This window comes from Takifugu flavidus, chromosome 4 (genome assembly GCF_003711565.1).
Source record: "Takifugu flavidus isolate HTHZ2018 chromosome 4, ASM371156v2, whole genome shotgun sequence".
NCBI lineage: Eukaryota > Metazoa > Chordata > Actinopteri > Tetraodontiformes > Tetraodontidae > Takifugu > Takifugu flavidus.
The window spans coordinates 17,133,081-17,160,997 of record NC_079523.1 but is presented as its reverse complement, the minus strand read 5'-3'; the positions used below and the strand labels follow the sequence as shown (position 1 = coordinate 17,160,997).

The window sequence follows — 27,917 nt, the reverse complement described above, 5'->3', positions numbered from 1 at the left end:
GGGAGGAGAGGAGAGGAGAGGGGAGGGAGAGGAGAGGAGAGGGAGGGGAGGGGAGAGGAGAGGGGAGGAGAGGAGGAGAGGAGAGGAGAGGAGATACGAGGAGAGGAGAAGGGAGGAGAGGAGAGGAGATGGGGAGGGGAGGAGAGGGGAGGAGAGGAGAGGAGAGGAGAGGAGAGAGGAGAGGGAGGGGAGGAGGAGAGGAGAGGAGATAAGAGGAGAGGAGAGGGAGGAGAGGGAGGAGAGGAGGGGGAGGGGAGGGGAGGGGAGGAGGAGAGGGAGGGGAGGAGAGGAGAGGAGAGGGGAGGAGAGGAGAGGGGGAGGAGAGGAGAGGGAGGGGAGGAGGGGAGAGGGGAGGAGAGGAGGGGAGGAGAGAGAGAGAGGAGAGGAGAGAGAGGAGAGGGAGGAGAGGAGGGAGGGGAGAGAGAGGAGAGGAGAGGAGGGGAGGAGAGGAGGAGGGGAGGAGAGGAGGGAGGGGAGGGGAGGGGAGAGGAGAGGGGAGAGGAGAGAGAGAGGGGAGGGGAGGAGGGGAGGAGGAGGAGAGGGGGGAGGGGAGGGGAGGAGGGGAGGAGGGGAGGAGAGGAGGAGGGGAGGAGAGAGAGAGGGGGGAGAGGAAAGGAAAGGAGAGGAGAGGAGAGGAGAGGGGTGAGGAAAGGAGAGGGGAGGGGAGGAGAGGAGAGAAGAGAGGGGAGGGGAGCGGAGAGGAGGGGGGAGGGGAGGAGAGAGGAGAGGAGAGAGGAGAGGAGAGGAGAGGAGAGGAGAGGAGAGGAGGGGAGGGGAGGGGAGGGGAGGGGAGGGGAGGGGAGGGAGGACAGAGAATAGTATCTTGTCCACCTCAGATCACTCACCATATTGTACCAATGAAGAGATTACTACATTCCCACCAAAGCAAACAAACTCCTTTTCATGTGGCTTCTGCTGTGGAGTGCATGGACTTTGACTTGCTTTTAATAAGGATACGCACATATGTCTAAGTGTCAACAGAAGCATACATTTTAAAAAATAAAACAATGTAATGAATGTTTCTTTAACATAATTGGGTGGAAATATCCGCATTAATATGAAGTAATATAGAAAAGTTATTTTCCGGAAATTTGACTCGCAGGCAGCAATAAAATGCGACTGGACTCACACTTTTACTCCAAAAGTTTATCACATCCCTTTGCTTTTGATATCAACTTACATTTGTAATCAGTTCTAAGAAATATATGCTACAAAGTTGTGCCTCAGGGCGATTTCCGACATATTGGGTTGTAAAATATAAATTTTGCGACGCAAAGTTAGCCTGACAGACTTACCGTTAGGTAAAAATGATCCACATCTTCTAAAAATCCCGGAAAAGAAAGCGGAAGACCGAGTTTAACGAGCTAGAAAGTGTAGAAATACCTGGTGTTGACGCTGTAAACAAGATATGTGTGTGCGATGGAAACCATTTATAAATGTAGTGTAAATGTAAAAGAAATCGATCGCTTCAAAAGTGTCGGTCAATGTAAGCGGCGTCGAGAGTAGCTGTAACTATAGTTCCCCGAGGCATCAGAAAGTGATGCCCAAAGTTTTCCAGACAAGTTTCTGATCGCTACCAACGAGGTTTTAGCAATAGTTGTAGACGTGGACGAACCCGAGGCATCCGTGTGCGGTTGATGTTGCGGCTTTGGCGGTGTCAGCCTGTTTTGGGGTCTCTGTTTGGTCAGTGTATCTGGATATGCGACCATTTCTCCCTCGTCTGAGCTCCGCCAACTGCAGCCTCCGGTGACCATGGCCAAAATAGCCTGGTATCAAGAAAAGGTTAGAAATATGCTTCACTTCCACTTATTCATCTTAAACCTTGGATGTCTGGGACATAAGAGAAGATACGCCGTGCTTTGGAGACTAGTCATGATGAGTAAAGTAATAAAAACGTAGATATGCACATAATCTGCTCAAGCTAGCGGCCAAAGGGCTTTGACCCAAATGACTGGTTTTACTTATAAAGTCTGCAGAATCTGTCTGAGATCAGACTTTAAGGCCTTGTGAGCTGTTGTAGCCACCCTTATAGCTGAGGGCCTGTGTTATAAGAATCAAGTCTTTGCCTGTGCACGTTTTATTGGCACCCTGTTACCATCCGCTCCATAAAGACACACGTAAATACTGATTCAGAGAGGAAGATAAATGCAAATTTATGGTTGATTTGCTCTTATCAGTTTTGCATCTTGTCAATAGGGAGCAGCTGTACAGCAACTTACCTTAAAGTTGACAAGAAACCACACAAATGTGACAAATTCACTAAAAAGATGCGTATTGAAGTCCACTTCTGTTGTTTTATTTTTTTTAACAGATCGGAGCCTATGATCAACAGGTGTGGGAGAAGTCTTTGGAGCAGGCAGATCTAAACGTAGGGAATCGTCACGTTTCCGTACGTGTAAGGCACCAGACGGTGATTTTGTGGTCCTTAATGATGCCGTTTATTTCAGGGTTTGAACAACAAACCAAAAAAGGTGTGTTACATCAAGCCGGACCTGATCGATGTTGATTTGGTGAAAGGTGAGGTTCACCTGTTGGAACGCAGGATGTTCATTTAGACTGTTCTGGGATCCATATCGTAACAATTTTCCCCCTCCTCCATTCAGGATCGACATTCAGCAAAGCCAAACCAGAGAGTCCCTGGACGGCTCTGGCCCGGAAGGGCCTCGTCAGAGTGTTGCTCTTTCCATTCTTCTTCCAGTGGTGGATCCAGGTGACCTCCAGATCCATCTTCTTCGGTATCCTGATTCTGTACTTCATGCAAAGTAAGCTTGCATTTGTCACGTTTTATTCTGGTCAATGCTTTAGTTCCAACTGTTGGAAGTACCTTCTGAAATAAAAATAAACCCTAACCAAAACAAGAAACACAAACTTGCTTGATACTCGTCATAGCTGCACTAGTCAATAGGTCTTATTTGATGTCTTTTCTGTGCTCTTGCCTAATGATTTGCCCCCCTGCAGTGGCAGCAGTGCTGCTCTACTCGGAGGTCCCTGGGGCAAGTGCAAGTGATGTGTTGGGGCCCATGTGTCTCATGCTGCTGCTGGGTACGGTGCACTGCCAGATCGTGTCAACAGAATCCAGCCGGGGGTCCTCTGGCAGTCCATCTTCCAGCTCCAGCGCCAGCCCTGCACGCAGGAAGAGGTGCTTTTCTAATTGTTCAACATTTCCCACCCACGTTTTACCCGTTTCGTGTCGTCCCGCGTGCAGGTGTGACAATAATGCCCCCCGTTTTTGAGGATTCACGCCGCTGTCTCTCATTTACTCTTCCGGTCGCAGGCCGAGGAAAAGCAGAGGGCTGAAAAAAACAGAAGAAAATAGCAGCCGAAACAGGAACCCGGAGCAGAAGGGCTCCCGGCAATTACACAGTAATAAAGTGAGGGTATAGTCCTTTATGTCAATAACAGAATAACAAGCATGTGTTGTTTTGTTGTTAATGTCTTATTTCTTTTACTGTAACAACACGGCCACCGATAGATCTGGGAGCTTCAAATCTTTGGCATTAGCGCATTAGCATTAGCGCATGAGTACTTACTTACTAAAGTATTATAGCCCAAGTCAGTCATTTAGAATCATTTTTGTTATATTTGGTATATAAGGAGCCATCTTAAATTGCAGTGTCCATCTCAGACGGTGCTGTTAAATAGGGTACGGCTCCTGAAACTTCGCTGTTGCAGAAAACATTTGTGTGTTAACTACACGTCTTAGAACACCTCCGATGAGGTCTCCAGCGAGGAAGAGGAGGCGGTAATTCCACAGGGGCCTCATCGAGAGAGACACCCCGCTGCGACTTGTCCTTCACCTGGGCCAGGGTGTCCTGTTCGAAAGAGAAAGCTAAAGCCTGACCCACAGACGTTAAAGCCTCAGGTTATTGGCAGATAATGTTTTGTGTTTGCAGGTGTTAAAGTACAAATGTCTATAGTGTCTGTGTGTGTGTGTGTGTGTGTGTGTTTAAAAAAAAAAACAAAAACACTTAATGAAAATAGGAAGAGGGTGGGGCCTCCATCAAAGCGAAACCTGGAGAACAGGACCGCCTCAGGCCTGGCATCGGCTCACGGCCCACTTCAGACACTGACGACGCCGTGTGGGAGGAGCTTCTTCAGGGGCCCGACTCCGCCTCCACCGGCAGCAGCGGCAGTGACAACAGCAGGGGGTGCAGCGATGGACTAGCGCTCCCATCGATGAACACCCTGAGCAGCGACGACGACGGCAGGCCGCAGGAAACCAGTCGAGTAAGATGGCAAAATTGATTCTTGAACTCTCCATCGTCTCCACGGCTTGTTTTTCTTCTTCTTCTACTCTTCCTACTATACCCCCACGTCCGGCTGTTGCAGCCTCTCCAAGCAGAAAGACCCATGAAGGTCCACAACTCCCCACCAAAGAAAGTACATCACAAAACAAGCGGTTTCTGAGTTTCCTGGAAACCCATTACACGAAACTGTAGACAGGTTAACCAGCAGGGGGCGCCAGAGGACCACACTGGCTGCTACTTTAAGCACTTTTATGTATATATGAAACTGAGTGATCAGCAGCGTTTGTGTCCAGTGTATCCCGATATATTCAATCAAAAATGTCTTCCCTGTGGATTTCCCAGAACCAGCTGTCTTGGCTGCAGGCGTGCCACCCGTCCAGGGACCGGGTCAGTGCTATAATCTGGGAGCAGGGCGAGTGTAAGAAAGCAGACATGTCAGTGCTGGAGATCAGTGGCATCATTCTCACACGGGTAACCAGCGTCCTCTTTGCAATGTTGGTTCTTTCCACACAACAGTCCACACGGATCGATTCATCCCGTCTCTCTCTTGCTCTGTCTGGTACCTGGACTCAGGTGAAGCTGGTGGAGCAAGGCGTGGGTTACCTCATGCTCAGTGGGCTGATAACCACCATCCTGGCTCTGCTTCCTCTCGGTTTCCGCATGGCTCAGCAGCTGGATGTATCCAGCCTGGGCTCCATGTCCCTGACAGAGCTGGGGCTGGTGGCAGCGGGGTCATCTGACGCCAAGACCTACGTGTTCTTTTTCATCACCACAGTGCAGAGGATCTGCCTCACGGGGCTCCTTTTCTTCATGATGTGTGTGGCCGAGAGGACGTACAAACAGGTCTTTTTTTCCTTATTATAAGCGTTTTTCCAGAGAACGTGTGCATACATCCGATTCCCCAATGTTCTGGAATACAGCAGCATATAGATAGATAGTATAAATCAGAATTTAGAGATTGCACAACCATGTCGGTACCCTCTGTGTCTGTGTTTGTCCTCCCTGATAGAGACTATTATTCGCCAAGTACTTCAGCCACATCACTTCAGCTCGCAAGGCCAAAAAGTCCGAGATCCCTCACTTCCGGCTGAAAAAAGTGCAGAACATAAAGATGTGGCTGTCTCTACGCTCCTTCCTGAGAGTTGGTATTCAGATGCTCTTGACAATCGTCCCTGTTCGGCCCGGCCCGGCCCAGCCCGGCCCGCAGCAGCGGGGACCCTTTAATTTGTTTGTTCTTGGCAGAGACGAGGGCCACAGCGGTCGGTCGACGTCATCGTGTCCACCGTGTTCCTGCTGGCGCTTTCTGTCTCCGTCATCATTTGTGCTCAGGTCAGTCGCGTCCTCGTCCAGAAAACTTAATAACCCAGTTTAAATGCGTTTATCCAGTAAAATATCAGCAAATTCCTGATCACAGCAACCGAATCTTAAATACTTAGCTTTAGCGAATAATAATAAACCTGGATAAAGTTGCTTTATTCTCTTCTTAGCTGCTGCACAGCCACAAAACCTTCCTGGACTCCCTGATGAACTGGGAGCTGATGGTTTGGGCCTCCTCGCTCCTCTTCTTTCTGTTGCGACTGTCAACGCTGGGCTCCGAGACCGACTGCAAGTACAGCAACTCGTCGGTGCTGCTGACGGAGCAGGTAGCTCCCGCGGCGCTCGCTGCCGCCCCCGGGGCTTCGACTGCAGGCTGCAGCTAAAACTCTTTGTGGTTGCAGATAAATGTGTACCGCAAAATGGAGAAGAAGCCCCATAAGAAAGATGAGCTCAGTGTCGTCAACAACGTGCTGAAATTAGCGACAAAATTGATGAAGGTAAACGGCATCGCTTCCTCTTTAGCTGGATCATTTTAATAAAAGGTCTAATAAAAGGAGAACTTTATAGTTCCTCTGATCTCCACCAGGAGCTGGATACTCCGTTCAGGCTGCTGGGCCTGACCGTCAACCCTCTGATCTATAACTTCACCAGAGTGGTCATCCTGTCCGCTGTCTCCGCTGTGGTCAGCGATCTCTTGGGCTTCAACATCAGAGTGAGTTTCTTTTTTCTGATTCTTACATATTTCTGAGCTTCTGCGTGGGGGCTTTTTCTTTTCCGCGGAATGAACCGTGACTTGTTTGAGTTTCAGCTGTTGAAAATCAAGCCCTGATGTGAAGAGTCGCACACTGGAGAAGATCTTTGCAGCGGGTTCCATCTCCTCTGCGAAGCCTGTGCTAATCTACTGACCCCTGATTGTCTCTGCCTTCCACTGCACGTGTCATCAGTCATTCCCGAGCCTGAGATGTCTTTGAGAATCCCTCTTCTCATTACTGGAGCCTCAGTTGCTGCTGCATCACTGCCTATATCAGCCACACCACTAACGCAGCGCCTGACCTCTGACCCCTGACCCCTGAATGTCTCTCTCTAATAAACTAGGTGAGGGTCGGGGTTGTTTCGGGCCGCTGTTGCATCCACAATGTTTGCCAGTCAAAGATGTGTAAATGCAAGATTATAAATGACATAATAATTACATTCAAAGTCTTAATCATATGAGATCGGAATACTCACACCAGCTGTGTTAGATTGTAATTCAGACTTTTTAAAACCTTTTGCACTATTTAAGGAGGAAATATTGTAACTGTAAATGGGCTTTATTTATTGGCTTTTTTTAGTAATGGTACCTCGCAGCTTTCAGACCACTGTTTGCCTTTGGATTGAGGATTGTTGAATCAGAACTATGCAAATGGAATATTGCTAACAAGTGTTGGATACAGGTGAATAAATGTTTTCCATCCACGATCGCCTCTCGTAGCTCTTTACTTCTTGACCACCTGTACAGTTTCAACAGATGAAACTTGACTGATGTCATTTCACCCCACTGGTTCTAAATTAGCTTCGTTACTTTGCAGATTACATACATTAACAAAATATTCTGCATAAATATCATGCGTGTTTATAATTTTTGCTCATATTTTTGAATAATCTATTGATCAAAAGCTGTTTTATGATTATTAAAGATAATGCTCGTGAAGGATGCTTTAATGTTGCGTCAAATACCTGTTAAACCCTTGCCATTACTTTTTATAGTTTGTGTTTTTTATTTATTTTCTTATGGGTAGGATTGATGTCGGATTCATATGAAATTGTGGTAAATGTGTTTGCAGAGGTCAAACTCTGCAGGGACCCTTTTTGGTTCTTGAATGTGACACTTTGGCCTGCGCCCTGGCGCATCTATTAGCAGCTTTACGGTAGGCAGGGGGGAAAATGACGTCGAGGTGCACCTCCAGTTTGGAAGGACACCAGCGGCCGAGGAGGCGCTTCTACGTCAAGGACGGGACGATCAGGCTCCGGCCCCAGTCTGTCGGGCCGGCAAGCTGTTGAGTCCTGTGCGGGGGAGCGTGCGTGTTCCTTGCTTCTGCAGCTCATTTCCTCCTCGAACAGGTAAAAAAAATGCGTAAAGATGCGTTTGCGTCTCTGCTGAAGAATGTTGTGAAACTGCATGACTGATCTAAATGTGTCTGGACGTCAGTCGGTAATTGTCAGTAATTAAAGACGCATTTAGTCCCACGTCGTGATGTGACAGCTGCGTTCGCCCGCATCCTTCCCCCCCATTCCTCCTCTCACCGCATCCTCCCGGGATGTGTGACTGGTACCAGACTGATCCTGTGTAGTTCCATGAAAGTGCAGAAGATGTTGTAGATGCTGTGTGCTTGCTCAGCGTTTCAGGTCAGCAGGGGGGGGAGAATGTCTTTCTGAGCTGCTGGACAGAGACCAGCATGTCAAGCTTTCACGTGGACAATGGCTCTGCCAACTCAGCAGAAGCTAAGAAAACAGAGCTGAGGATGAACGAGAAGAAATGCTGTGAGTCACCTGTTCTGAGGCCTCTTTCCGTTTCTCTCTCAGGACATTTCTCCTAATTTCCCCTGATTCTCCGTCTGTCCCAGCCCATACATTATAATTGCTTCAATCCTATAGATAGCTATAAGCGTGTTTCAATAAAAAGAACGTAATAATTACTTCCTGAAAGCTGCTCTGGTGACATCATGATGACATCAGAGGGCCAGCTCGGTCTTCCTGTAGGATTTGCATTAACGCACGCCGTCCTTATGTGCAGCCTGGGCTTCTTATATGACCAATTCCCCAACGGTGATCGTGATGATCGGCCTGCCGGCGAGGGGAAAGACTTACATGTCCAAGAAACTCACCCGTTATCTCAACTGGATTGGCGTCCCAACCAAAGGTAGGTCCACTGTCTTTCCCTTTCAGGCTCCCCTTTTGGGACGTCTGTAGCGGAGATTTTAGCCAGAAGCAGCTTTTTAGCTCCCTCTTGTTTCTGATGTGGACGGTATCTTTAAGCAGCATGTGCTGTATTGTATTTAGGAAGTCTGGTCCATGCATTCATCCCAGTAGACTACTGGGACGGTGTCTTTACAGGACTCTATAAACCAGGCATGTCCAAAGTCCGGCCCGGGGGCCAATCACGGCCCGCCGTAAGATTTCATACGGCCCGCAACTTCAGTCTTACAATGTATTATTTATGGCCCGCTGGCACTAACAGAATAAATAAATCACTAAAATGTAATCCCTCCTTTCTTGTAGATCTTGTAAAAGACAAGAGCAAAATTTACTTGTTTTAAACTTGAATGATAACAGACAACTTTGCATTACATTTATCAAACTCATGGAAATTTGAGGTATTCCATACAGTTCAGTGTTCAATGTTATCTGACTCTCCAGATATGAATTAAAGGCAGAATTGTGTTTTTAGAGTTGTTCACATCTGCCGGAGTGGCTTATATTTGGTTACACTGCCATTTGAAAAATACAGAGAATTGTGACACTGAAAATTGTTTTATAATAGTGGACATTTGCATGTAACTTTTCTGGTTAAAAAAACATCAGAAGGATCTACTGGCCCCCGGGCATCTTCACGTTATCAAATCTGACCCTCTCTGCAAAAAGTTTGGACACCCCTGCTATAAACAGTCCATCCTGCAGATTATTGGGCTGCTGCTTGAGTCCCAAAAAGGACCAAGAAAGTAGATTACATCATTCCAGGCCTTAGATCTCTACACTGGCTTCCTGTCTGTCTGGAGGCCCAAAATACATTGTTGACGTGTTCCTACTTATGAAGCGTCTCAGCCCTTTTAAATGTTGTTTTCTGCTATTTTCCTATTTGAGCTGCAAACTTTAATCTGTCCTTTCTGCGTCTTATTATATTTTAAATATGCTCTGAATGGTCCCAATGCTTTTAAAGTTTCACTGTCAAGCACCTTGTGAAAAGTGCCGTACAAATAAAGCTGCCTTGCCTTATTGATTGGTAATAAGAGCCTGGGGGGGGGGGGGCATCTGAGTGTAACCGTCATGTGTTGGTGTTGCAGTGTTTAACCTGGGTGTGTACCGCAGAGAAGCTGTCGGGACGTACAAATCCTATGATTTCTTCCGCCACGACAACGAAGAGGCCATGAAAATAAGGAAGTGAGCTCCTGCTCTTATTCTCATGCTAACATGTGATTATGGGGAAGTGTTTCTACAGCCGTAGTCTCTGGTCCTGCTTCATAGACGGGTCTGGGCTGCGTTTGATTACTGGAGTCAGGACAGTGCTTGTGTTTCTGGTACCGCAGGGCCATCGATCCCTTTTTCCACATGGTCCCATCCAGCTGTACCCATTTCAATGGCTGACGACACCCGGTACTCAGTGGTGACCCGGATATGATCAAACCTGCTGCTGTCAGTCTGAAACTGACACAAATCCTCCTGGGAGTGACTCAGGTGTTCTACTTGGGTCAGACAGCAGCTGTAAATAATTCACAGTTTGAAAATGATCCTTAGATGTGATTAAAGGAATGGTTTGAAAATATTGGGGAGGCTGCAGGTGGATCCTACTACCGCCCAGTCTCCCTTCTCCCGATCCTGTCTAAGACCAACGCGGTTTTGAGCAGATGATGAGTTCCTGAGCTCCTGGGCCCAAACCGATTTGGTTTCAAGGGTGGCTCCACCACAGAAAGGGCTCTCTTGTCTGTGACGAGACCCTCAAAACGGCCCGAGCAGCGGCTCAGTCTTTGGTTCTCACCTTGCTGGACTGACCAGCTGCACTTGATCCAGTCACCCAGCGCATCCTCCTCTATTCTCACTGCTGTCAGCATCACTGGCCGTGCTGGTCTGAACCTCACCTATCCGGATGTTCAGTTAAGGTGCCGGGGCAAGGCCAACTTTTGGCTCCTCATCAGTTCTCCAGTGGGGTCCCCCAAGGATTGGTGCTGGGGCCACTGCTCTTTGTCATAGACACAACCAATTATCTGCTCGCGTGGTTTTTAACACCGCTGCTATGCAGATGACTGCCAGCTGTAGCTGTCCTCCCCCCGGATGAACCCTCAGTCTCACACCTCCCGGTTTTCCCACCAATGCTTATTAGTGGGTGCAGGTGTTTAATTAGTCACTTTCAAGACTTTTGAGACTTGGAAGACTTGTGTTATGTACAATGTTTTTGTCATTTCATCACTGTATGAAGATGATAAGGAGCGCCTGTATCATGTGGTTTCCCACAGACAGTGCGCTCTGGTCGCCCTGCAAGACGTGAAGGCCTACCTGATGAAGGAGGGAGGCCAGATCGCAGTGAGTCGCCGCTCTTGCCATTTTGACCACCTTTGGTGCCTCGTTTCAAAAAGCTTTCGAATATTCTTTCTTTAAACCAGGTGTTTGATGCTACAAATACAACAAGAGAGCGAAGAGATTTAATTCTGTCGTTTGGGAAGGAGAATGCGTTCAAGGTAATATTGTAAAATTGGGCACAGTTATATTTTTTTCCTGGTAATTTGGAAATTAATATTGAAATGCAGATCTCAAAAATGACGTAGCGTTGCCATTAGCCAGCGCAATGATGCTGAACCAGAGTGTGGAGTGTTTATACAGGACTGGACTGATTGTCTGGCACCCCGTATCCCCAACAGGTGTTCTTCGTGGAGTCCGTGTGTGACGACCCCGAAGTCATTGCTGCTAATATTATGGTATGCATTTGACACCGCTCGGAAGACTTGAATGTGACTTAATGTCCAGGTCAAACCAATATTCTATTAATAATCACACTGTCAGACGTGTTATGTAAGGACAAATGTGCTGACTCAGGTTAAATGTTTTGGCTCCCTGTAACAGGAAGTGAAGGTGTCCAGTCCAGACTACCCCGAGAGACACCGGGAGAGAGTAATGGACGACTTTCTCAAGCGAATCGAGTGCTACAAGGTCACATACCAGCCACTGGATCCTGATGACTATGACAAGTAAGAACTGCTAAAACCATTTGCTTCCAGTTAGTTGTCTTTATTTTTATACACCTACGAGGAAAAATAACATCATTCGAGATTTTATCTGGGCATTTTACATTTGGGAATACAGTAGCATTGCAGGGAATAACCACCAGGGGGCTTCTGATTTGTTTGTTTTTCTCTTTGTTTATTTACACTTCCAGGGATTTGTCTTTCATCAAGATGATGAATGTAGGCCGGCGTTTTCTGGTAAACCGGGTGCAGGACTACATCCAGAGTAAGATTGTCTACTACCTTATGAACATTCACGTGCACTCGCACTCCATCTACTTGTGTCGGCACGGAGAGAGTAGCCACAACATCGAAGGCCGCATTGGAGGAGACTCGGAACTTTCTCATCGGGGAAAGCAGGTAGAACTTTTGCCTTTTTCTCAAAGCTCTTTTTTCTGACCGGCTTTAAGGTAGAGCTATGTCAATAAGGTTTTATTCAACTCTACCTTGTTAGCTTTCATTCCAAATCAATCTGACAAAATGTCTCTCGCTTCCCAGTTCGCCCAGGCCTTGCGAGTGTTTATAGATGAGCACAATCTGGCAGATTTGAAGGTTTGGACGAGCCAACTTAGAAGAACCATCCAGACGGCAGAGGAGCTGAGAATCCCCTACGAACAGTGGAAAATACTCAACGAGATTGATGCTGTCAGTGAACCAGTTTAGCACTGGGAAAAGAACTAAAAACGATTCGATAAAAGGATACCCTAAACTGTGCAAATATACTGTATATACACATGTATATAACGCTGAAAATGTCTGATATGACTTTACCGTGCAGTAAAATGAAGTAGTTTGCCGTGGGCAGATGCACACGAGATGATCCAAGATGTGTAATTACATCGTAGCACAGTTGAGACCACGTCGTGATTTTCAGTCCTGGGATTTAAGAAATTCATTTTGCTGGGATTTAGTGTAAGTGGGCTCACATTTTCGTGCTTTACAGTCCCAATTTTACTCTTCCTGCTGTTTTTTTATAGGGCGTTTGCGAGGAGATGACTTATGAAATGATTCAGAATACATTCCCCGAGGAGTTTGCTTTGAGGGACCAGGACAAGTACCACTATCGTTATCCAGGAGGAGAGGTGACCTCTATCATTTTTTCCTAACTTAGTTGTCTGCTGACAAATTGAAGCAACACTTAGTTTATTCAGGATCAAAATCTATTTATTTGACCTGACAAAATGCAATGTAAAGTTAGTCCAGTTTCCTTTGCTAAGGCTGTAGGTGATCTATGTGGAAAATCCTTCTCGTTTCGCTACCATGGACCAACTCAGACTTTATTTTTCAAGAGTACAAGTACACACACAACAAAATTGCAATTACATTGGCTCAGCACACTGCTGAAGTATAATACAAAATCCATTCAGTCCTCCCACTTCTGTTTCTAATCTGGACTTTTATTACGGGGGCAGGAGGCTATACAGAGGAGCCTCGCCCCCCTCACTCCGGCCACTTTCTCCACCTGAGAGAAATAGTCCCTCCAGCATGTCCTCGGTCATCCTGGGGCCACCACACCGGTGAGGCATATAGGAGGCGATCCTTCCCACATGCTACGTCTGCGTCCCCCTGAGCCTCTCACCCTTGGTCTTGGATTTAAAGGTCCAGGTTCCCACTCAGCTGTGAACCGGTCCAGTAAGCCCAAGATAGCCAAAAGAATCACATCATCAGCGAAAACAAGAGACCAGAGACCCGTTCCTCAGGCCACCAGAGCCGACCCTCTCAAAACCCAGACTGTGCCTGGAAATTATTTTCATAAAAGTTATGAAACAAGTGGAGTGCTGGTCCTTCACTAGACTAGGAACACCCCCAAAGATCATTGGGACAGGCAAACCCCTCAAACCACAATAAGGTGACAGCTCAAGGAGGGATTCAAATATTAACTAAATTTAAAAAAAAAAACAAGGTTATGACATTGAGTAAAATGTCCATTTTAAGTATTTTTCATTTCAATTTAATTATTCCTTTTTAATTAGTCATATCAAGACTTGGTTCAGCGTTTGGAGCCAGTTATCATGGAGTTGGAACGACAGGGCAACGTGTTGGTGGTCTGCCACCAGGCGGTCATGCGTTGTCTGCTAGCTTACTTCCTGGACAAGGGTGCAGGTCAGATAAACACAATATCACACCAGCCTGTGGCCACGGTTGGTCATCAAATGTGGGCATCAACCTTCTCCTTCTTGTAGAAGATCTTCCATACATGAAATGTCCACTGCACACGGTCCTCAAGCTGACCCCTGTCGCCTATGGTAGGTCACAAATTTAGGAATTGATTTATAATGTGTCTTTAAACTTGTGTGGTTTATCTGAGTGCTGTCATGTGCGTTTATGCTCCAGGTTGCAAAGTGGAAATGTTTTATTTGAACGTGGAGGCCGTGAACACACATCGAGACAGGCCTCTTGTAAGTCACCTCAAACTGACCCCAAACCTCAGATTCTGGTGAAATACAAACTTAAGAATCTTAAATCTGTACTGTGACAATTCAAAATGTTTTGTTGTTCTTTTATTCATGACTCTGACTGTCAGCTAATGACTGCTGTCTTATTATCTTACCTTAATGGACGTAATAGCTGGTCATGCTGCTTGGCTTGTCTGCCCTGATAACTAACTAACTGCTATACATACGGGGGCTGTTATTACGTATATTTAAGATGGACTTTCTTTAGTTTTTCGAAGACATTTCCCCTCTTATCAAAGAGGTCGAAATGAACGCATGAGCTACTTAACGTGTCGTTGGTGGTCGTTGGTGGTCATTTGCCTCATTAAAGGGGTGTGGATCGTCCTGGCCATCATCGGGGATTCTCACCAGTTAATTTAGAACTGAAGAAGATAAGAGGGGGAAACGCGTTGAAGAACAAGAGGAAGTTCAGTGGAATTCTCTCAAGCCAGATTTAATCTTTCATGTGAGGTCTGTCCAGACGGCCGACTCGTGTACTTAATGTTTGCGATCTTTCATCTCCTACCAGGATAAGATCCCAGCGGAGCCATCTCTTACACATCGGCGGAACAGTTACACCCCCCTGTCCAGTCACGACCAGGTCAAGCGTCCCAGGCTCTACAGCGCAGGCAACCAGCCCTGGCTTCCTCTTGCTCCCACCCCATCAGCTCTGATGCCAGAAGGACGCCAGAGCCAAGTTAGTGCCAGAGTTAGAGGCCCCGCCCCCCCCATCAGTCACCTGTAACTTGTCTCCTCCCATGACAGGTGTAACCCGCGTGTTTGCCATTTCCTCACCTCACGTTTGGATCCCTTTTTTGTCTCAACACAAACAGAGTCCACTTGCCTGTCTGCTTTTCTATCTGAGGGACTGTTGTGATCGTCCTTATCTCGGTGTGTTGTGTTTTACCAGGTTAGCTCTTTGTCCTGCTTTGCTTCCGCTTCCCAACAGTGTTTAATGTTGTTTGAATATGCAGAACAAGCAGACCTACATTGGCTTGAGTTGCCGCACAACAGACACACAAACTTTATCATTTTGTAAAGCATCTCCTTAATATCAGCGCCGTTTCTTCACAGTTGATCTTCTCGATTCACTCTCTCATAAGGACCAATTGGAATGTTGTAAATTTGCATATTCATGTGTCCATGTTGTGTGTCCATGTGTGTCTCCCCCCTCCACAACTCTCTCCATCTTTCCCTCTTCCCACATCCTTCACATCTGTTCAACAGCCTCACGCAGCAAGTCTGTGAGTATTTTGGAGCTTCAACACGTGAAGCCGTTTTCTTTCCCAGACTTCCGCTCAAGAGCGCTGTCATCCACGTCTCTGTGTTGTCTGCTTTCTGGTCCTTCAACCTTCCTTTTACATTTGTACCTTGTTTAAAATGAGAGCTGCTGTGGGTTTCATCTCAGCTGGGGAGGTCAAAGGTCAGGGCCGAGTCAATCCAAGCCATAACGTTCACCTGAGTCAAATGTGTAGAATATGGGTGTGACCAGTGTTACTGTGTGATAATTGCAAGGCATTAAGGGAATTTTATGTCTCTTTTAAGGAATCCCTGTGCGAAGGAATCGCCTTTGACAGCCCTGAAGATACAGGCGGCTGTGACCGCTTCTGAGCGAAGGTGACGCTGTATCTTTAGTGTAAATCATGTCCTTGGAAAGGAGGAGTGTGTGTTGTGGAACACGTGAAGTAATATGCCCTCGCATTTAGGTTCCTGACTCACATCGCTCTGTTTAACTTTGAGGCCTTCATCATTAAAACCACAAACACGCCTGCATGCGCTCAACCCAAAATGGTTGCTTGGACTGAACGGACAGATAATCCTCATGTAAATAGATGTTTTCTGTTGATCTGTAAGGCAAAACCACAAATATATGACTGCACGTACAGCTCATACGCACCTTTATTTACCCAATAATCAAACAAATCATCCTATTCTGTTTAGGATTCAAGTGAATGTAAATAACTCGCATTACGTCTGTTTGTGCTGTCAATCAAACTCTTATATTAATCAAGGATCATCTCGCCATGCTTTGACTGTCTGATACTATGAAGAGATGTTTGTCAACGTATGCATTATGTATTATTGTCCTTTTTAAACGGTGTGTTTGTGGTACTGTACTGGAGAAATTATTATTTTATTATTACAGATGGAGATATTTTGCATGAATATCTGTATTTTTAGAATTTAATTGGATTTGATTAGTGATTCTCTTGATCTAGAACAGCCCTTCTGTGCCTTTTAACAGCAAATAAAATGAATTTTAGAGTGAAATATATTTCTGCATGTACTCATTTCATGTATGCACGTACATTAGCTTGCAGGTTACTATTGATTAAAGCTGCAAGATTACATTTCTAAAACATTATAAAATTATATATTATGACATAACTGAGAATGACTGACTTTTACAGCCTTTCAATTTATTTAAACTTGTTTCAAGGGGTCAAACGTGCAGCGGTGTTAAAGGTTTTATTTCTTAATGAAACCCTATGATGAAGCTCCATTAACTGCCCTTTCATTAACACAGAGGTGAAGAGTTAAAATCACTTGAGAATGTAAAGGTCTCGTGGTTCGTTGGGCTTGGTGCCTTCAGAGAATATTACGAACGTCTTTTTTCATTCAGTCACATAGGCTGGAGCGTCCTCCACTTCTGAAAACACAAGTAGTACTTTTACCTTTTAAATGTTGGGTATTTTCACGTAAGTATTGGCCCTAACCTGTTCTACAGCATTCAATCAATCAATCAATCAATCAATCAATCAATCAATCAATCAATCAATCATTATTTATATGGTGTCTGTTACAATCAAAATTGTTTCTAGGTGCTTTCCAGAATCCCAGGGCCTAACCCCAGACAAGCAACAGTGGCAGGAAAATTTCCCCTTTAACAGGAAGAAACCTATAGCAGGACCAGGCTCATGTAGGGGGACCCTCGTGCTGATGGCCGGCTGGGTAGAGGGAGAGGAGAGGAGAGGAGAGGAGAGGAGAGGAGAGAGAGGAGAGGAGAGGAGAGAGAGGAGAGGAGAGGAAAGGAAACCATGACCCAGTGGGGTGACAGAGGCCTGTCAGGTGATCATGTTTCTGGACCCCAGCAGCCTTGGCCTATAACAGCACAGCTAAGATGTTAACCTAATGATTAGACGACCCCCTAAGTATGATAATTTGTCTGTCCATGATAGTAACTGGAACTACAGAATTAGTAACAATAAGCTTTTTCAAAAAGGTAGGTTTTAAGTCTGATCTTAAAAGTAGTGATGGAGTCAGCCTCCCGTACCTGGACAGGGAGCTGGTTCCATAGCAGGGGGGCCTGGTAGCTAAATGCTCGGCCCCCCATTCTACCCCTAGAGACATTGGGGACCACAAGTAGACCAGCATTCTGAGAGCGGAGCGGTCTACTGGGCTGATAAGGTATCACTAGCTCCTCCAGGTAGGATGGAGCTAGGCCTCTGAGGACCTTGTAGGTCAAAAGAAGGGTTTTACAAATTATTCTAAATTTAACGAGCAGCCAATGAAGAGACGCCAGTACAGGAGTTATGTGATCTCTTTTGTCAATCCCTGTCAGAACTCTGGCTGCAGCATTTTGGATCAACTAGAGGCTTCTTAAAGAGTTGTTTGGACACCCTGATAATAAAGATTACAATAGTCCAGCCTGGAAGTAACAAATGCATGGACTAACTTTTCAGCATCATGTCGCGTCAGTAGTTTCCTGATCTTTGTGATGTTCCTCAGGTGAAAAAAGGCACTTCTAGAGACTATTTTAATGTGTGAGCTGAAGGAGAGATTTTGGGAAAAAGTTACTCCTAGATTCCTCACAGAGAGACTAGATGTTAATGAGATACCATCTAGAGTGATCATGTGATCTATTCTATCCCTGAGAGGTTCTAGACCAAACACCATGACCTCAGTTTTTCCTGAATTAAGGAGAAGGAAATTTGAAGACATTTGCAGGATTCATGTTGTTGCAGTGAGTTTGTTGTGTTAGCAGAGGAAATGTTATTTAGTTTTATTATTCAGAAACCTCACATCAATAGGCTTTAATCGGATGAAAGGGGGTTTCATGAAGGTTGATCTTATGGGTTAGTGTCAGAAACATGGAAAAAAGTCCCCAAGTTGCGCTTGTATTGGCGATATAAGAAAACATCATGCATAAAAACAGCACTCTGGAAATAATCTTTTCGGATTCACTAAATTTAGGGTTCACTATCTTGGTAACAGACATGTAAATCGGGGTTATCAAATCATGATTTGGTTTCAGCACATCAAAGTGCTTTTACAGCAACTCAAATCAATCTTTATTTATATAGCATCTGTTACAGTCAAAATTGTTTCTAGGCGCTTTCCAGAATCCCAGAGCCTGACCCCCAACAAGCAACAGTGGCAGGAAAAACTCCCCTTTAACAAGATGATCCGAGACGGAAGGGGGGAAGAAACAGCTTACAAAGAGAAGGTGGAGGGAGACGGAACAGAGACGTTGCCCAATTACACAGGAGGAAGACTTGTCAGGAAGATGGGGATGACACCCACCAGTTTAAAATAAAACAGGACGTGATGAAGACAGGGACAAAAACCTGTACAGGAGAGACACTTAACACTGGTCCTGACAAATGCTCGTCTGGTCACTGAATTACCAACATACAGTTGGATAAGCCTGAATTTTTTTCTTCTCAATGTTTAGAATAAATAATGAAGTGTTATTCAAATTTACACTAAATGAACATCTGTCAAGGCCACCTGGGTTTCTTTTGGATCAGAGCCTCAGACTTGGAAGACTTGCTTTTTCAGCAGTTCGACACCAAAACATTGGTAACATTTATTGAGCAACCTCTAAAAGCATTCACCCAGCCCCAAGTCCACCACATGGTCCCCATGTTGGCCCATCTGGGCTGGGTGTATAATAAAAATAGTTACCTAGAAACAAAGCAGAGACCAGACACCATTCATTTTCTCAGGTATTGTGAGATGTAGGATAATAGTGTGTTTATTTAGGCAGTAGCGATAAATGGTTACATATCATTATAAGGTTCACATTTTCTGAAAATTAAGTAAAGTAAAAAAGAGGAACATCGGCTGTCAAATGACCTCAGGGCTGCGCTTCTGGCAAGATACTTGAACGGAACCACGGGTGGCACCACATCTGTTCCAGGGTAATACACTGATCCGGGTTGAATAGCAAACAGCTCTTCAAAAACTTCTTACAGTCTGAGGAGGGTAGACGGAGAGAACAGTGACCTTGAGCACGAAGCTGCTTTCATTAATTACAAGTTCAGACAATTGCAAAATATTAATAAAGAAAAGAAGCAGTGGCATCTCTTTACCTTCAGACACTTTTAACTTCTTTATGGTCTGGGTGAGGAAATCTTCACAGTGCTGCATCCCTGTTGTGAACAAGTCAGTATTTTCACTAAGTAGTTCCAGGAGGATGGAGCCGAGCTGCCAGACGGTGGTCGGGCCAGCTTCATAGGTTTCCTGGTGGTTAAACTCTGGAGACCAAGAGCAAGAGGTTCCTGTGAGAAAAGAAAAGGTTTTGAATTAAAGTGTCCACTGAAAAGCTCCAAATCAGACGTCAGCATGAGTTCAGCCGTACCGACGTAGCTGCGATATCCCGGCGTCACAAAACAGCCACAACCAAAGTCAATGATGCGCACTCGAGCCAAGCATCATAGAATTGGTTGAGAATGTTTTCTAGTTTTAGATCACCGTGGAAGACGCCTGCCTCATGTATTTGAATTGCAGCTTCCACCAGCTGCCTCATGAATTCCTGATGGACAGAAAGAAGAGTTAAAGAACATCCAAAGATATTATCAGAGTGAGCTCTGCAGCGGTGGGAGGCAGTCCACCATAACACGATAGCCAGCATTATTACCTTAGCCAGGCCTTCGTCTATTTGGCCATTGTTGTACTCAAACAGGTTCATGCAGTTCTCTGGCCTTTCCATGATCAGTAGGACTTCATCATCCAGGTCAGTCCATGCTAATGGTGATACGACTGCATTTTCCCCTACAGAGTCCCCTGCTGTCATCACCATCAGTATCATCTCCAGTGGGGCGCAGTGGAGCTCACCGTTTAACAACTGAAGAGAGAAACACAAGATGCTCGTCTGTGGTTTACTGCTGGTCATCAATGAAAACGGAACAGCTCCACACTAAGTTCAACAGCTGATGGTAGGATCAAAGTTAGCCTTACCACTGACTGGTACGTGACCAAGGCTTTATTGATGTGCTTAATTGCCACCTGCAGGAAAGAATCACGCGTCAAGGAGATCAGTGATGATTATATTATTATAGTATACTGAGCAGGGGAACTTTGTTGACAATACCTTTGTCTTTCATGCCAAGATTCTTTCATCCATCTTGACTTTGATGTCTTCATGTATGTCTTTCAAAATGGCTTTGGTATTTCTTTAATGTTTTGACTCTGAACAAAGTCTTTATGCTTTGATCCCAGCCATTGTTGTGTTTTGCGTGTCTATTCAAGGTAGTTTTCTTTGTCAATTGGACTGTTTTTCTTCTCTTTTGAAGACGTTTCGCCTTCTATCCAGAAGGCTTCTTCAGTTCTGAACTTGCTGGGTTCAAAATATAGCCCTTTTGCAAGATTTGGACGACCATTTTGCATTTATGGACAGAACCAGCTTGTGTTGGGAACAATGGTATTAAAAGCTGAGCTGTAATGGGATGTTATGGGGGATGTTGCTGCTCAGACATTTGTCCTGTTGTTCAAAATTAAAGAATGTGTAGCAGTACCTGCTCCCAGCTCGGCCAGACAGGTAGTTAGTAGTCTAGTTGGCAATCTAGCCTAATAGTCTTTGGGGAAGGCTGTAATAGGCCCTGCCTGCACACCACTTGCGTGTCGGTCGCTCGCCCTGAGACCTCCCTTGCTCTCGCCGTGACTCTCCTTTCCTGGGTGGTTCTTTCCGTCGGCCTTCTGGGTGCCGCATCGTGTTTTGGTCCCTGGTTGACAATGTCCTGCGGGTCATTAAACTATTCGTGATTTGTGTCACAGCAGGAAAGACATTGTTTGACCGCTGGTGTGATCGCCTTTGGGTACTCGCTTCTTTCCCAAGGGTTTGGTCCGGACGTATGGCGGAGTCCATCGTGAGGTGAGCGCAGGAGGGTGGCTGCTTCATTGATGCTCCCTGCTCCTGATCAAGTGGCTGCCGGTGAGTGCTGCCTTTGGTGGTGTGGGTCTTTGGCTGCAGGACTGAGGAACGCGGGCTGCCGTGGAGGGATTTGGTGCCGGCTCACTGGCTTCCAGGCCCATGGGCGCGGAGGTGACAGCTGGATTCATCCGGTGGCCGGGGGTTCCCCACACAGCGTCTGTTACAATCAAAATTGTTTCTAGGCGCTTTACAGAATCCCAGGGCCTGACCCCAAACAAGCAACAGTGGTAAGGAAAAACTCCTCTTTAACAGGAAGAAACCTTGAGCAGGACCAGGCTCATGTAGGGGGACCCTCCTGCTAATGGCCGGCTGGGTAGAGAGAGAGGAGAAGGGGGATGAAAGGTAGAGGAGAGAATAGGGAGGAGAGGAGAGGAGAGGAGAGGGGGAGAGGAGAGGAGAGGACTATTAGCGAAGACGCCTCAGAAAAATATATAGGGGTGAGGGAGTTTTAGGGCCCGTTGGAGACCCTGTATGTTTCCACAGTCAGCACATCTGGTGATGGTCCAGTTGTTGGGATGGCCTGGTTAGCTTTTTCTCTGATAGCTAGAACTTTATCAGTGAAGAAGCTCATGAAGTCTTCACCACTAAGGGAAGAAGGGACACATGGATCTAAAACACTGATTCTTGGTTAATTTGGCCACAGTGCTGAAAAGAAACCTGGGGTTGTTCTGGTTTTCTCCAATTAAAGAAGAAAAATAAGCTGTTCTAGCCTTACAGAGGGCCTTTTTGTAAACTAACAGACTGTCTTTCCAGGCTACGTGATAGCTGTCTATTTTACAAGAATGCCACTTCCTTTCTAGTCTGCGTGCTTTCTGCTTGAGGGTCCTGATATGTGAATTATACCAGGGGGCACATCTCCTCTGATGTATTATTTTCTTTTTCAGAGAGGCAACAGAATCAAGCGTGATTCTCAGTGAGGTTGCTGCACCTTCAGCAATAGAGTCAACCTCAGCAGGGCTAAGATTATAATGATTGATTCCTGGGGAAACACACGGTGATCCTGGGATTAGCATAGGGATCGCTTCCTTAAACTTAGCTACAGCATTATCTGAAAGACATCTGCTTAAAAGAAGTATTTGAAGACGTGGGGGACGGTAATACTGAAAATGTCTAAAGCGCTTTATCTACTTCTAAGTCCTTTTTTCGGTCAGGCTCTGAATTTTCTGTGAAAACAATACTGACTGTAAGAGACACTCTATAAATATAAATGTTGCCATTATACTGTGTATGATTAAATTAACATTAAGGCATGGTAAAACAGTTGTTGTTTTGTTTTTCTTTTTTAAACAAAAGCAAAGATTAAATGCCTATGTCAGAATGTTTAAGTTTGTTCTGTTTATTAGCCAAGGGTCCTGGTTGCTGGGTGCTGAGTGTCCTGCAGCACCCCCTGTTGGCAGGAGATGGGGCTGTGCACTACAATGCCAATACTAAAAATTCTTTAAGTATTAGGCTTTCAACTCTTTGCATTCGCTTATATTCTAAACCAGCAGTATGTCAAGCATGTTAAATATGGTAAGTTAATGAAATAAGCTCAAGCTCAGTGTTGACAACCGAAATATTAACCAATCTCAACTGAACGTGCAGCAGCAGTGTTTATGTCTAACACGCCTCAATGTCGGATCGTGTAACTGGTAGAAGGTGACAACCAGGTTTTCACACCACAGTTGGTTCCACATGCATCATTAGTCAGCTATGCTGCTCTCCTCTTTCAGATAAAAAGATGAGCACACTGCATTTTCAGAAAAAATAAAGAAGCTGAGGCAAGTGGGGCCGAAGTCCTGCAAGCACCAGGACAATCACTGAGCTGTGTTGCACAGTGTGGAACCCCCCTTTGGACAGCCTGGTGTTGAGGAGGACAGAAAAGAAGCCACTTGGGGGACACACATCAAGGGACCAGGGACATGATCCCAGGACTGGGGTAAAGTCATTTTCTCTGGTCAATTCTTCTCCAAATGTAAGGAGATGTGAGCATTGCTGTAATCCCTTGGCTGTGCCAACAGTAATGCATTCTGAGAACCTCCATGAGAGGAGTTACTTCTGAGCCAAGGGGTTGAACCAAATGGTACCAAATCATTACCATCCAATACTTTGGTGGCTTGATGCAGTTTGGAAACATCATCAGTGGTGTTTCCTGGAGTTCTTGAGTGTTTCAAGTCTTTCAAACATCACACACTTTCATCCAGGTGACCCAGCTGGTGGTGATCAAACCCTGGCTTCCCCTTCTGATCCACAGCCGGAAAGAACTTTTGCTGCTTCAATGGCCTCCTAATAGGTCCCACAGGGGAACTGGCCTGCACCCTCTGCATCCCACTTCTGGAGACAGTTAGCTCCAGGAGGACAATCTGCTTGGAGGTTGCTGAGGTGAGGACCAAATCCAGCATTGAGTTGTTGTAGCGACAACTTCTGTGTTGCCCTGGGTCGAATCTCATCCAATCTTGAGCTGTTATCAGGAGGCCAGTGGAATGGGTTCTGGCAGTAAGTGGTGGCTTCTTGCTGACCTTGATGAAAGCAACGGTCTTCTTTACAGGCACTTGCATTCATCGATTTCCATTGCAGATGGTGTCCACATGACCTGGTCGTGATGCCATTGGTAGCGCCTGTCACCCAGCATTGCAGCACCTTCCTAATGTGGCCCACCATGAACTCATTCAAGCTGCTGATGGGTAGCTTCAGGATGTTGCACTCCACATTGAGGGGCAACGATGTTCAAGCTCTGAGGTGCAACCAGCCACCTCTGCAGATACCAACTGACTCTTCTCTCAATGTCCTTATCTGTAAAGATTGGGAATTTTTATACAGACAGGGGGAGGAAGGTCCGTGGGAGTGTGCTGTGTTGGAAAAATCCAGGTGTGAACTGACCTGGGTGGCGTGACTTGTCCACTGTGGTCAACCAGCCTGCCAGATCTTGGTTGGTCTCATAGTTTTTGGTCTTCCCAGGATCTTACATCACCGAACCAGCTGCAAAAGCAATAACCAAGTACCATGGGGAGCAAAATAAATTAAATTCTGGGCCAGTGAAGTCCCCAGACATTACTCCCATTTAGAACCCACGATCAGTCCTCAAGTGGTAAACTCTACAAATTCTGACAGAATTACTACGCTGATTAATTTGATATTTTTGGAGTGTATTAATTGGAGAATGAGTCCATAAGGTTTTATTTTTTATTTTTATCGTTGACCTCTAGTTTCCCTTGTGGGGGTCACGGAGAGGATGTTGGAGCATATCCCAGCTGCATATCAAATCAAATCAAATCAATCTTTATTTATATAGCGTCTTATACAATCAAAATTGTTTCAAGGCGCTTTCCAGAATTCCAGGGCCTAACCCCAGACAAGCAACAGTGGCAAGGAAAAACTCCCCTTTAACAGGAAGAAACCTTGAGCAGGACCAGGCTCATGTAGGGGGGCCGGCTGGGTAGAGAGAGAGGAGAGAAGAGGGAGAGGAGAGGAGAGGAGAGGGAAGGTTGGGAAAGGTTCACCTCAGGACAAGTCCCATGTGGGCATTTGTTGGTTCGGTCAGCGCCCAGGGCTTCAACCGAGATCTCTCGTTGTCTCGGCCGGGTCCTCTATAGAGTGAGACCGCCTGGGGCGCGCTGACGTCATGACGTCGCACTGACGTCCGGCGTAATGACGTCGCACTGACGTCGGCCGTCAGAGGACGCAGTTATTTCCGTTTTTCTGGACGGTCATTGTTAGAAGCGGGGGCTGCAGTAAACAACAGGTAAAAATGCGTGTTGGGCTCCTATTTAATATATGGAGCCGGTTATACGAATGTGTTAAGAGATAATTGAGAAGCGCTTGAAGAAAGTGTGGAGCTAAGGCGAACTCGGTGGAAGGGTTAGCTTGCTAAAGTTAGCACACCGATCGGTTGTTGGGAATAAAGCATCTCGGTAACGCTCGTTTGGGACCGGACAAGAACAGCCTGATCTCGTTTGGGCTTTCGAGTTTTCCCACACGGCTACCGCGGATTTCCTCCCCTGCTTGGATGCAATCTAACTGCTGCTTGTTTCTGGAAGCTAATGTTTTGCTGAGTATTTGCCAGAGAGAACAAAGAAACGAGACAAAGCATCGGTTCATCAGCGGTTTGATTGTGATGGACACCCGCATCTCCGTCATGTCCCTTCGAGCCTCCAGATGGAGATCCCCTAATGTCCCTGATCCCTAAACGGCCAAGCCACGTCTTTGGCAAACTTTACAAATTAAAGAAGAAATTGATCACGTTCCTTATCTGTCATTGGGGTATAAAGGTGGTAAGTGGATTAGAACCGGACGCAAATCAGATTCGATTTAACTTTAACAAAAAAACCAAAACCTTGTTCTTCCCTGAAAATGTAACTCTCGTTTTTTATAACGAATGCCTCATCGGGTGTTTTCTGGAAAGCTTTTTTTAGCGATACTGTTTGCATGTTGTTGACAGGATGTTGCGGCTTCGCTGTAAGACCAAAAATGGGAGCCACATAATGCAGGGATTAACCCATCAGTCCTGTGTGAAAGAACTGAAGAGCAAAGTCCAGGAGCTGACTGGAATTCCCTGTGATGTGCAGAAAATAATGGTTGGTTATCCCCCCTCCAGCCTCGATCTTCGAAACGGAGACGCTCACCTCAAAGACTATCCCATCAAATCAGGTACAGCGTCCAAAAAGCGCAGACAAAGTCGAGTTGCCGCAGTTTCTTGTGTGGATGTGCTCAAACCCCCCAGAACGATCCAGAAGGGGCGAATGTTTTTAATGGTCTAACCGTGCGGAACCGTGCTGTGCTGTCCCCCGCAGGAGACACACTCATTGTCGAGGAAGAAAAGAACAAGCCAAAGCCTCAGGATCAGTCCAGCATCACGAAAGTCCCGCGCCTGGAAGCCTCCTCGCCCACGCTTGCGCGCCGCGTGGTCCCCGCGGACAACTCCTGTCTCTTCACCAGCGTGTTCTACGTGGTGGAGGGAGGCGTCTATGACCCGGCGTGCGCCCCAGAGATGCGAGGCCTCATCGCCCAGATCGTGTCCAGCGACTCCACCGCGTACTCGGAAGCGGTGCTCGGGAAAACCAACGAGGAGTACTGCGACTGGATACGGCGGGACGACACCTGGGGGGGAGCCATCGAGCTGTCCATTCTGTCCAAGTTCTACCAGTGCGAGATCTGCGTGGTGGACACTCAGACGGTCCGGGTGGATCGTTTTGGGGAGGATGCGGGCTACCAAAAGCGCGTGCTGCTCATCTACGATGGAATCCATTACGACCCGCTGCAACGAGTCCTGCCCGGCTCCGACGACCCGCCCCACACTATATTCTCCACTACGGATGACGTCATCCTCGCCCAGGCCCTCGAGCTGGCCGACGACGCGCGCCGCAAGCGCCAGTTCACGGACGTTAGCCGCTTTGACTTGCGCTGCATGGTGTGCCAGACAGGCCTGGTGGGAGAAAAGGAAGCCCGCCAGCACGCCAAGGTGACGGGCCACACCAATTTTGGCGAAGTGTGAGTGTAATTTGTGTCTTTGCTCCATCTCACAAGTGTAACTACTGCCAACCACTGTGGCGCACATCTGGCAAAAGTCGGTCCGTTAATCACTCTGCTTGTGTGATCCTCTACCTCACATCATCCAGTGGCATTTATGGAGATTATCGGAGGCTGCGTTCAGCCAGCCTCGCCGGTTCAGTATTCCTGCTGTAATAGTCCGAAACACTTTGGTCTGCTAGGGAAGGAGCCTCCGCTACTTCTCTGGATGGGTCGGCACACGATACAGATGCTGGAGCGTCCCGAGGAGTGCAGGTGGAGGTTATGTCTTGGTTAGAAAATCCATGCTAACTCTTGCCTGTGACTGAATTCACACGTACACGTTAATAGTTAAATTATAATGGATAGGTTCTAGGAGTAATTTTAAACAACCACTAAGGATCCTTTGCTCTATGACCTGATTCACTCTTGTCTTAAGTGCAACACGCAAAGTCCGACTGTTACCCCACGTGTTTGTGTTTTTAGGTAGTTTGCTCTTATTTATCCTTTTGACAAAAACTTCCAGAGCTGGAACGGGGCGGTTTGCTTGTGTTGGGCTATTGAATATAAGGTAATGCTGGTCAGAGAGAGCTGTGATTTATCATAAATATGTACACAGAAAATCCTCTAACGGTGCTAAGATGACCTCTTTTGACCCGTAGCCGTTTGGTTTCCGTACGAACATTCTGAAAATGAGCCTGACAATAAGAAATAATGCTTTCAGACTTTGCAGCCATTTGCTTTTTATTCCTCATCCGTTTGGAGAAGTTTTCCATTGAGAGGTATTTCGAACTTTTTGACGCTGTATGTATTAAACAAGCCTTTTATCAGACTCCAACACCACGATGGTATTTTCATCTAAAAATCGCTTTATTCCCAGTTTTGTCAGTGTTTTTGCCATGTTTGCATCCTTCTGTGGTATCAGCATAAATGCTCTAAATCTCCATCCATACCAGGAGCAGCATCTTACTGGTGTAACGTACTGGGTGTTCCTGCCCTGTGTCCCCACCAGGGGATAATCAATTGTCTTTCAAAGCCCCCCCCCCCCCCAAAAAAAGATTTTGTTCTTGAATGGATGGGATTTACTCTTATTTGTTCCCTTACTAAGCTACTTTAGGTGCGATGTTTTGCTAAGTTCTCATGAATGTTACACACAAAGCACTAAGAATGACTGGATTTACTTGATTTATTTTCCAGTGTTGTGTGAAAATTAAAAGATTAAGTTGACAGTTTTCAGAGTTCTTCATCACTTCTTACGTCCGGTTATGTATAAATAAAGAAATTCCTTCAGACGTCTGTCTCGATA

At 46.2% G+C, this 27,917-nt stretch overlaps 3 protein-coding genes and 1 long non-coding RNA gene across 16 annotated transcripts; 3 read left to right on the top strand and 1 right to left on the bottom strand.

Moving 5' to 3' along the window:
• The first annotated feature begins 1,318 nt into the window (after window positions 1-1,318).
• phtf1 (putative homeodomain transcription factor 1) lies at window positions 1,319-7,020 on the top strand. Of its 3 annotated transcripts, none has more exons than XR_008950288.1 (16): window positions 1,319-1,782; window positions 2,312-2,368; window positions 2,448-2,517; window positions 2,604-2,762; window positions 2,959-3,139; window positions 3,275-3,371; window positions 3,704-3,862; window positions 3,982-4,227; window positions 4,590-4,718; window positions 4,821-5,090; window positions 5,257-5,392; window positions 5,490-5,576; window positions 5,735-5,890; window positions 5,966-6,061; window positions 6,151-6,276; window positions 6,373-7,020. XR_008950288.1 is itself a non-coding variant. In XM_057031519.1 (16 exons), exons 1-16 carry the CDS (start codon window positions 1,753-1,755, stop codon window positions 6,391-6,393), a joined length of 2,016 nt encoding a protein of 671 aa, XP_056887499.1. In that variant the 5' UTR covers window positions 1,320-1,752; the 3' UTR covers window positions 6,394-7,020. The 3 variants fall into 3 exon arrangements, 2 of the variants coding, with proteins under 2 accessions (XP_056887500.1, XP_056887499.1); XM_057031519.1 differs by having other exon boundaries at window positions 1,320-1,782; window positions 5,257-5,388; XM_057031520.1 differs by lacking the exon at window positions 3,704-3,862 and having other exon boundaries at window positions 5,257-5,388.
• A 470-nt stretch (window positions 7,021-7,490) lies between these two features.
• On the top strand, window positions 7,491-16,242 carry pfkfb2b (6-phosphofructo-2-kinase/fructose-2,6-biphosphatase 2b). 8 transcript variants are annotated; one of them, XM_057031521.1, is made up of 18 exons: window positions 7,491-7,664; window positions 7,942-8,084; window positions 8,338-8,463; window positions 9,605-9,701; window positions 10,772-10,838; window positions 10,919-10,993; window positions 11,174-11,230; window positions 11,376-11,500; window positions 11,689-11,896; window positions 12,035-12,181; window positions 12,514-12,618; window positions 13,510-13,639; window positions 13,720-13,782; window positions 13,871-13,935; window positions 14,501-14,668; window positions 14,805-14,881; window positions 15,517-15,588; window positions 15,678-16,242. In XM_057031521.1, the coding sequence occupies exons 2-18, from the start codon at window positions 8,000-8,002 to the stop codon at window positions 15,883-15,885; spliced, it is 1,875 nt and encodes a 624-aa protein (XP_056887501.1). In that variant the 5' UTR covers window positions 7,491-7,664; window positions 7,942-7,999; the 3' UTR covers window positions 15,886-16,242. The 8 variants fall into 8 exon arrangements, with proteins under 8 accessions (XP_056887501.1, XP_056887505.1, XP_056887504.1 ...); XM_057031525.1 differs by having other exon boundaries at window positions 7,492-7,664; window positions 14,805-14,862; window positions 15,678-15,746; XM_057031524.1 differs by having other exon boundaries at window positions 7,492-7,664; window positions 14,805-14,862; window positions 15,517-16,242.
• Window positions 16,243-19,034: 2,792 nt separating this feature from the next.
• LOC130524945 (uncharacterized) lies at window positions 19,035-21,821 on the bottom strand. Of its 2 annotated transcripts, none has more exons than XR_008950290.1 (6): window positions 20,288-21,821; window positions 20,155-20,202; window positions 19,835-20,041; window positions 19,556-19,729; window positions 19,287-19,475; window positions 19,035-19,170 (listed from the first exon to the last, which is right to left on the bottom strand). It is a non-coding gene; the product is annotated as an uncharacterized LOC130524945 (long non-coding RNA). The 2 variants fall into 2 exon arrangements; XR_008950291.1 differs by having other exon boundaries at window positions 19,035-19,162; window positions 19,295-19,475.
• A 2,891-nt stretch (window positions 21,822-24,712) lies between these two features.
• On the top strand, window positions 24,713-27,843 carry yod1 (YOD1 deubiquitinase). Of its 3 annotated transcripts, none has more exons than XM_057031532.1 (3): window positions 24,713-24,848; window positions 25,545-25,753; window positions 25,897-27,843. In XM_057031532.1, exons 2-3 carry the CDS (start codon window positions 25,546-25,548, stop codon window positions 26,595-26,597), a joined length of 909 nt encoding a protein of 302 aa, XP_056887512.1. In that variant the 5' UTR covers window positions 24,713-24,848; window position 25,545; the 3' UTR covers window positions 26,598-27,843. The 3 variants fall into 3 exon arrangements, with proteins under 3 accessions (XP_056887512.1, XP_056887514.1, XP_056887513.1); XM_057031534.1 differs by lacking the exon at window positions 24,713-24,848 and adding an exon at window positions 24,855-25,377; XM_057031533.1 differs by lacking the exon at window positions 24,713-24,848 and having other exon boundaries at window positions 25,384-25,753.
• Window positions 27,844-27,917: the final 74 nt, after the last annotated feature.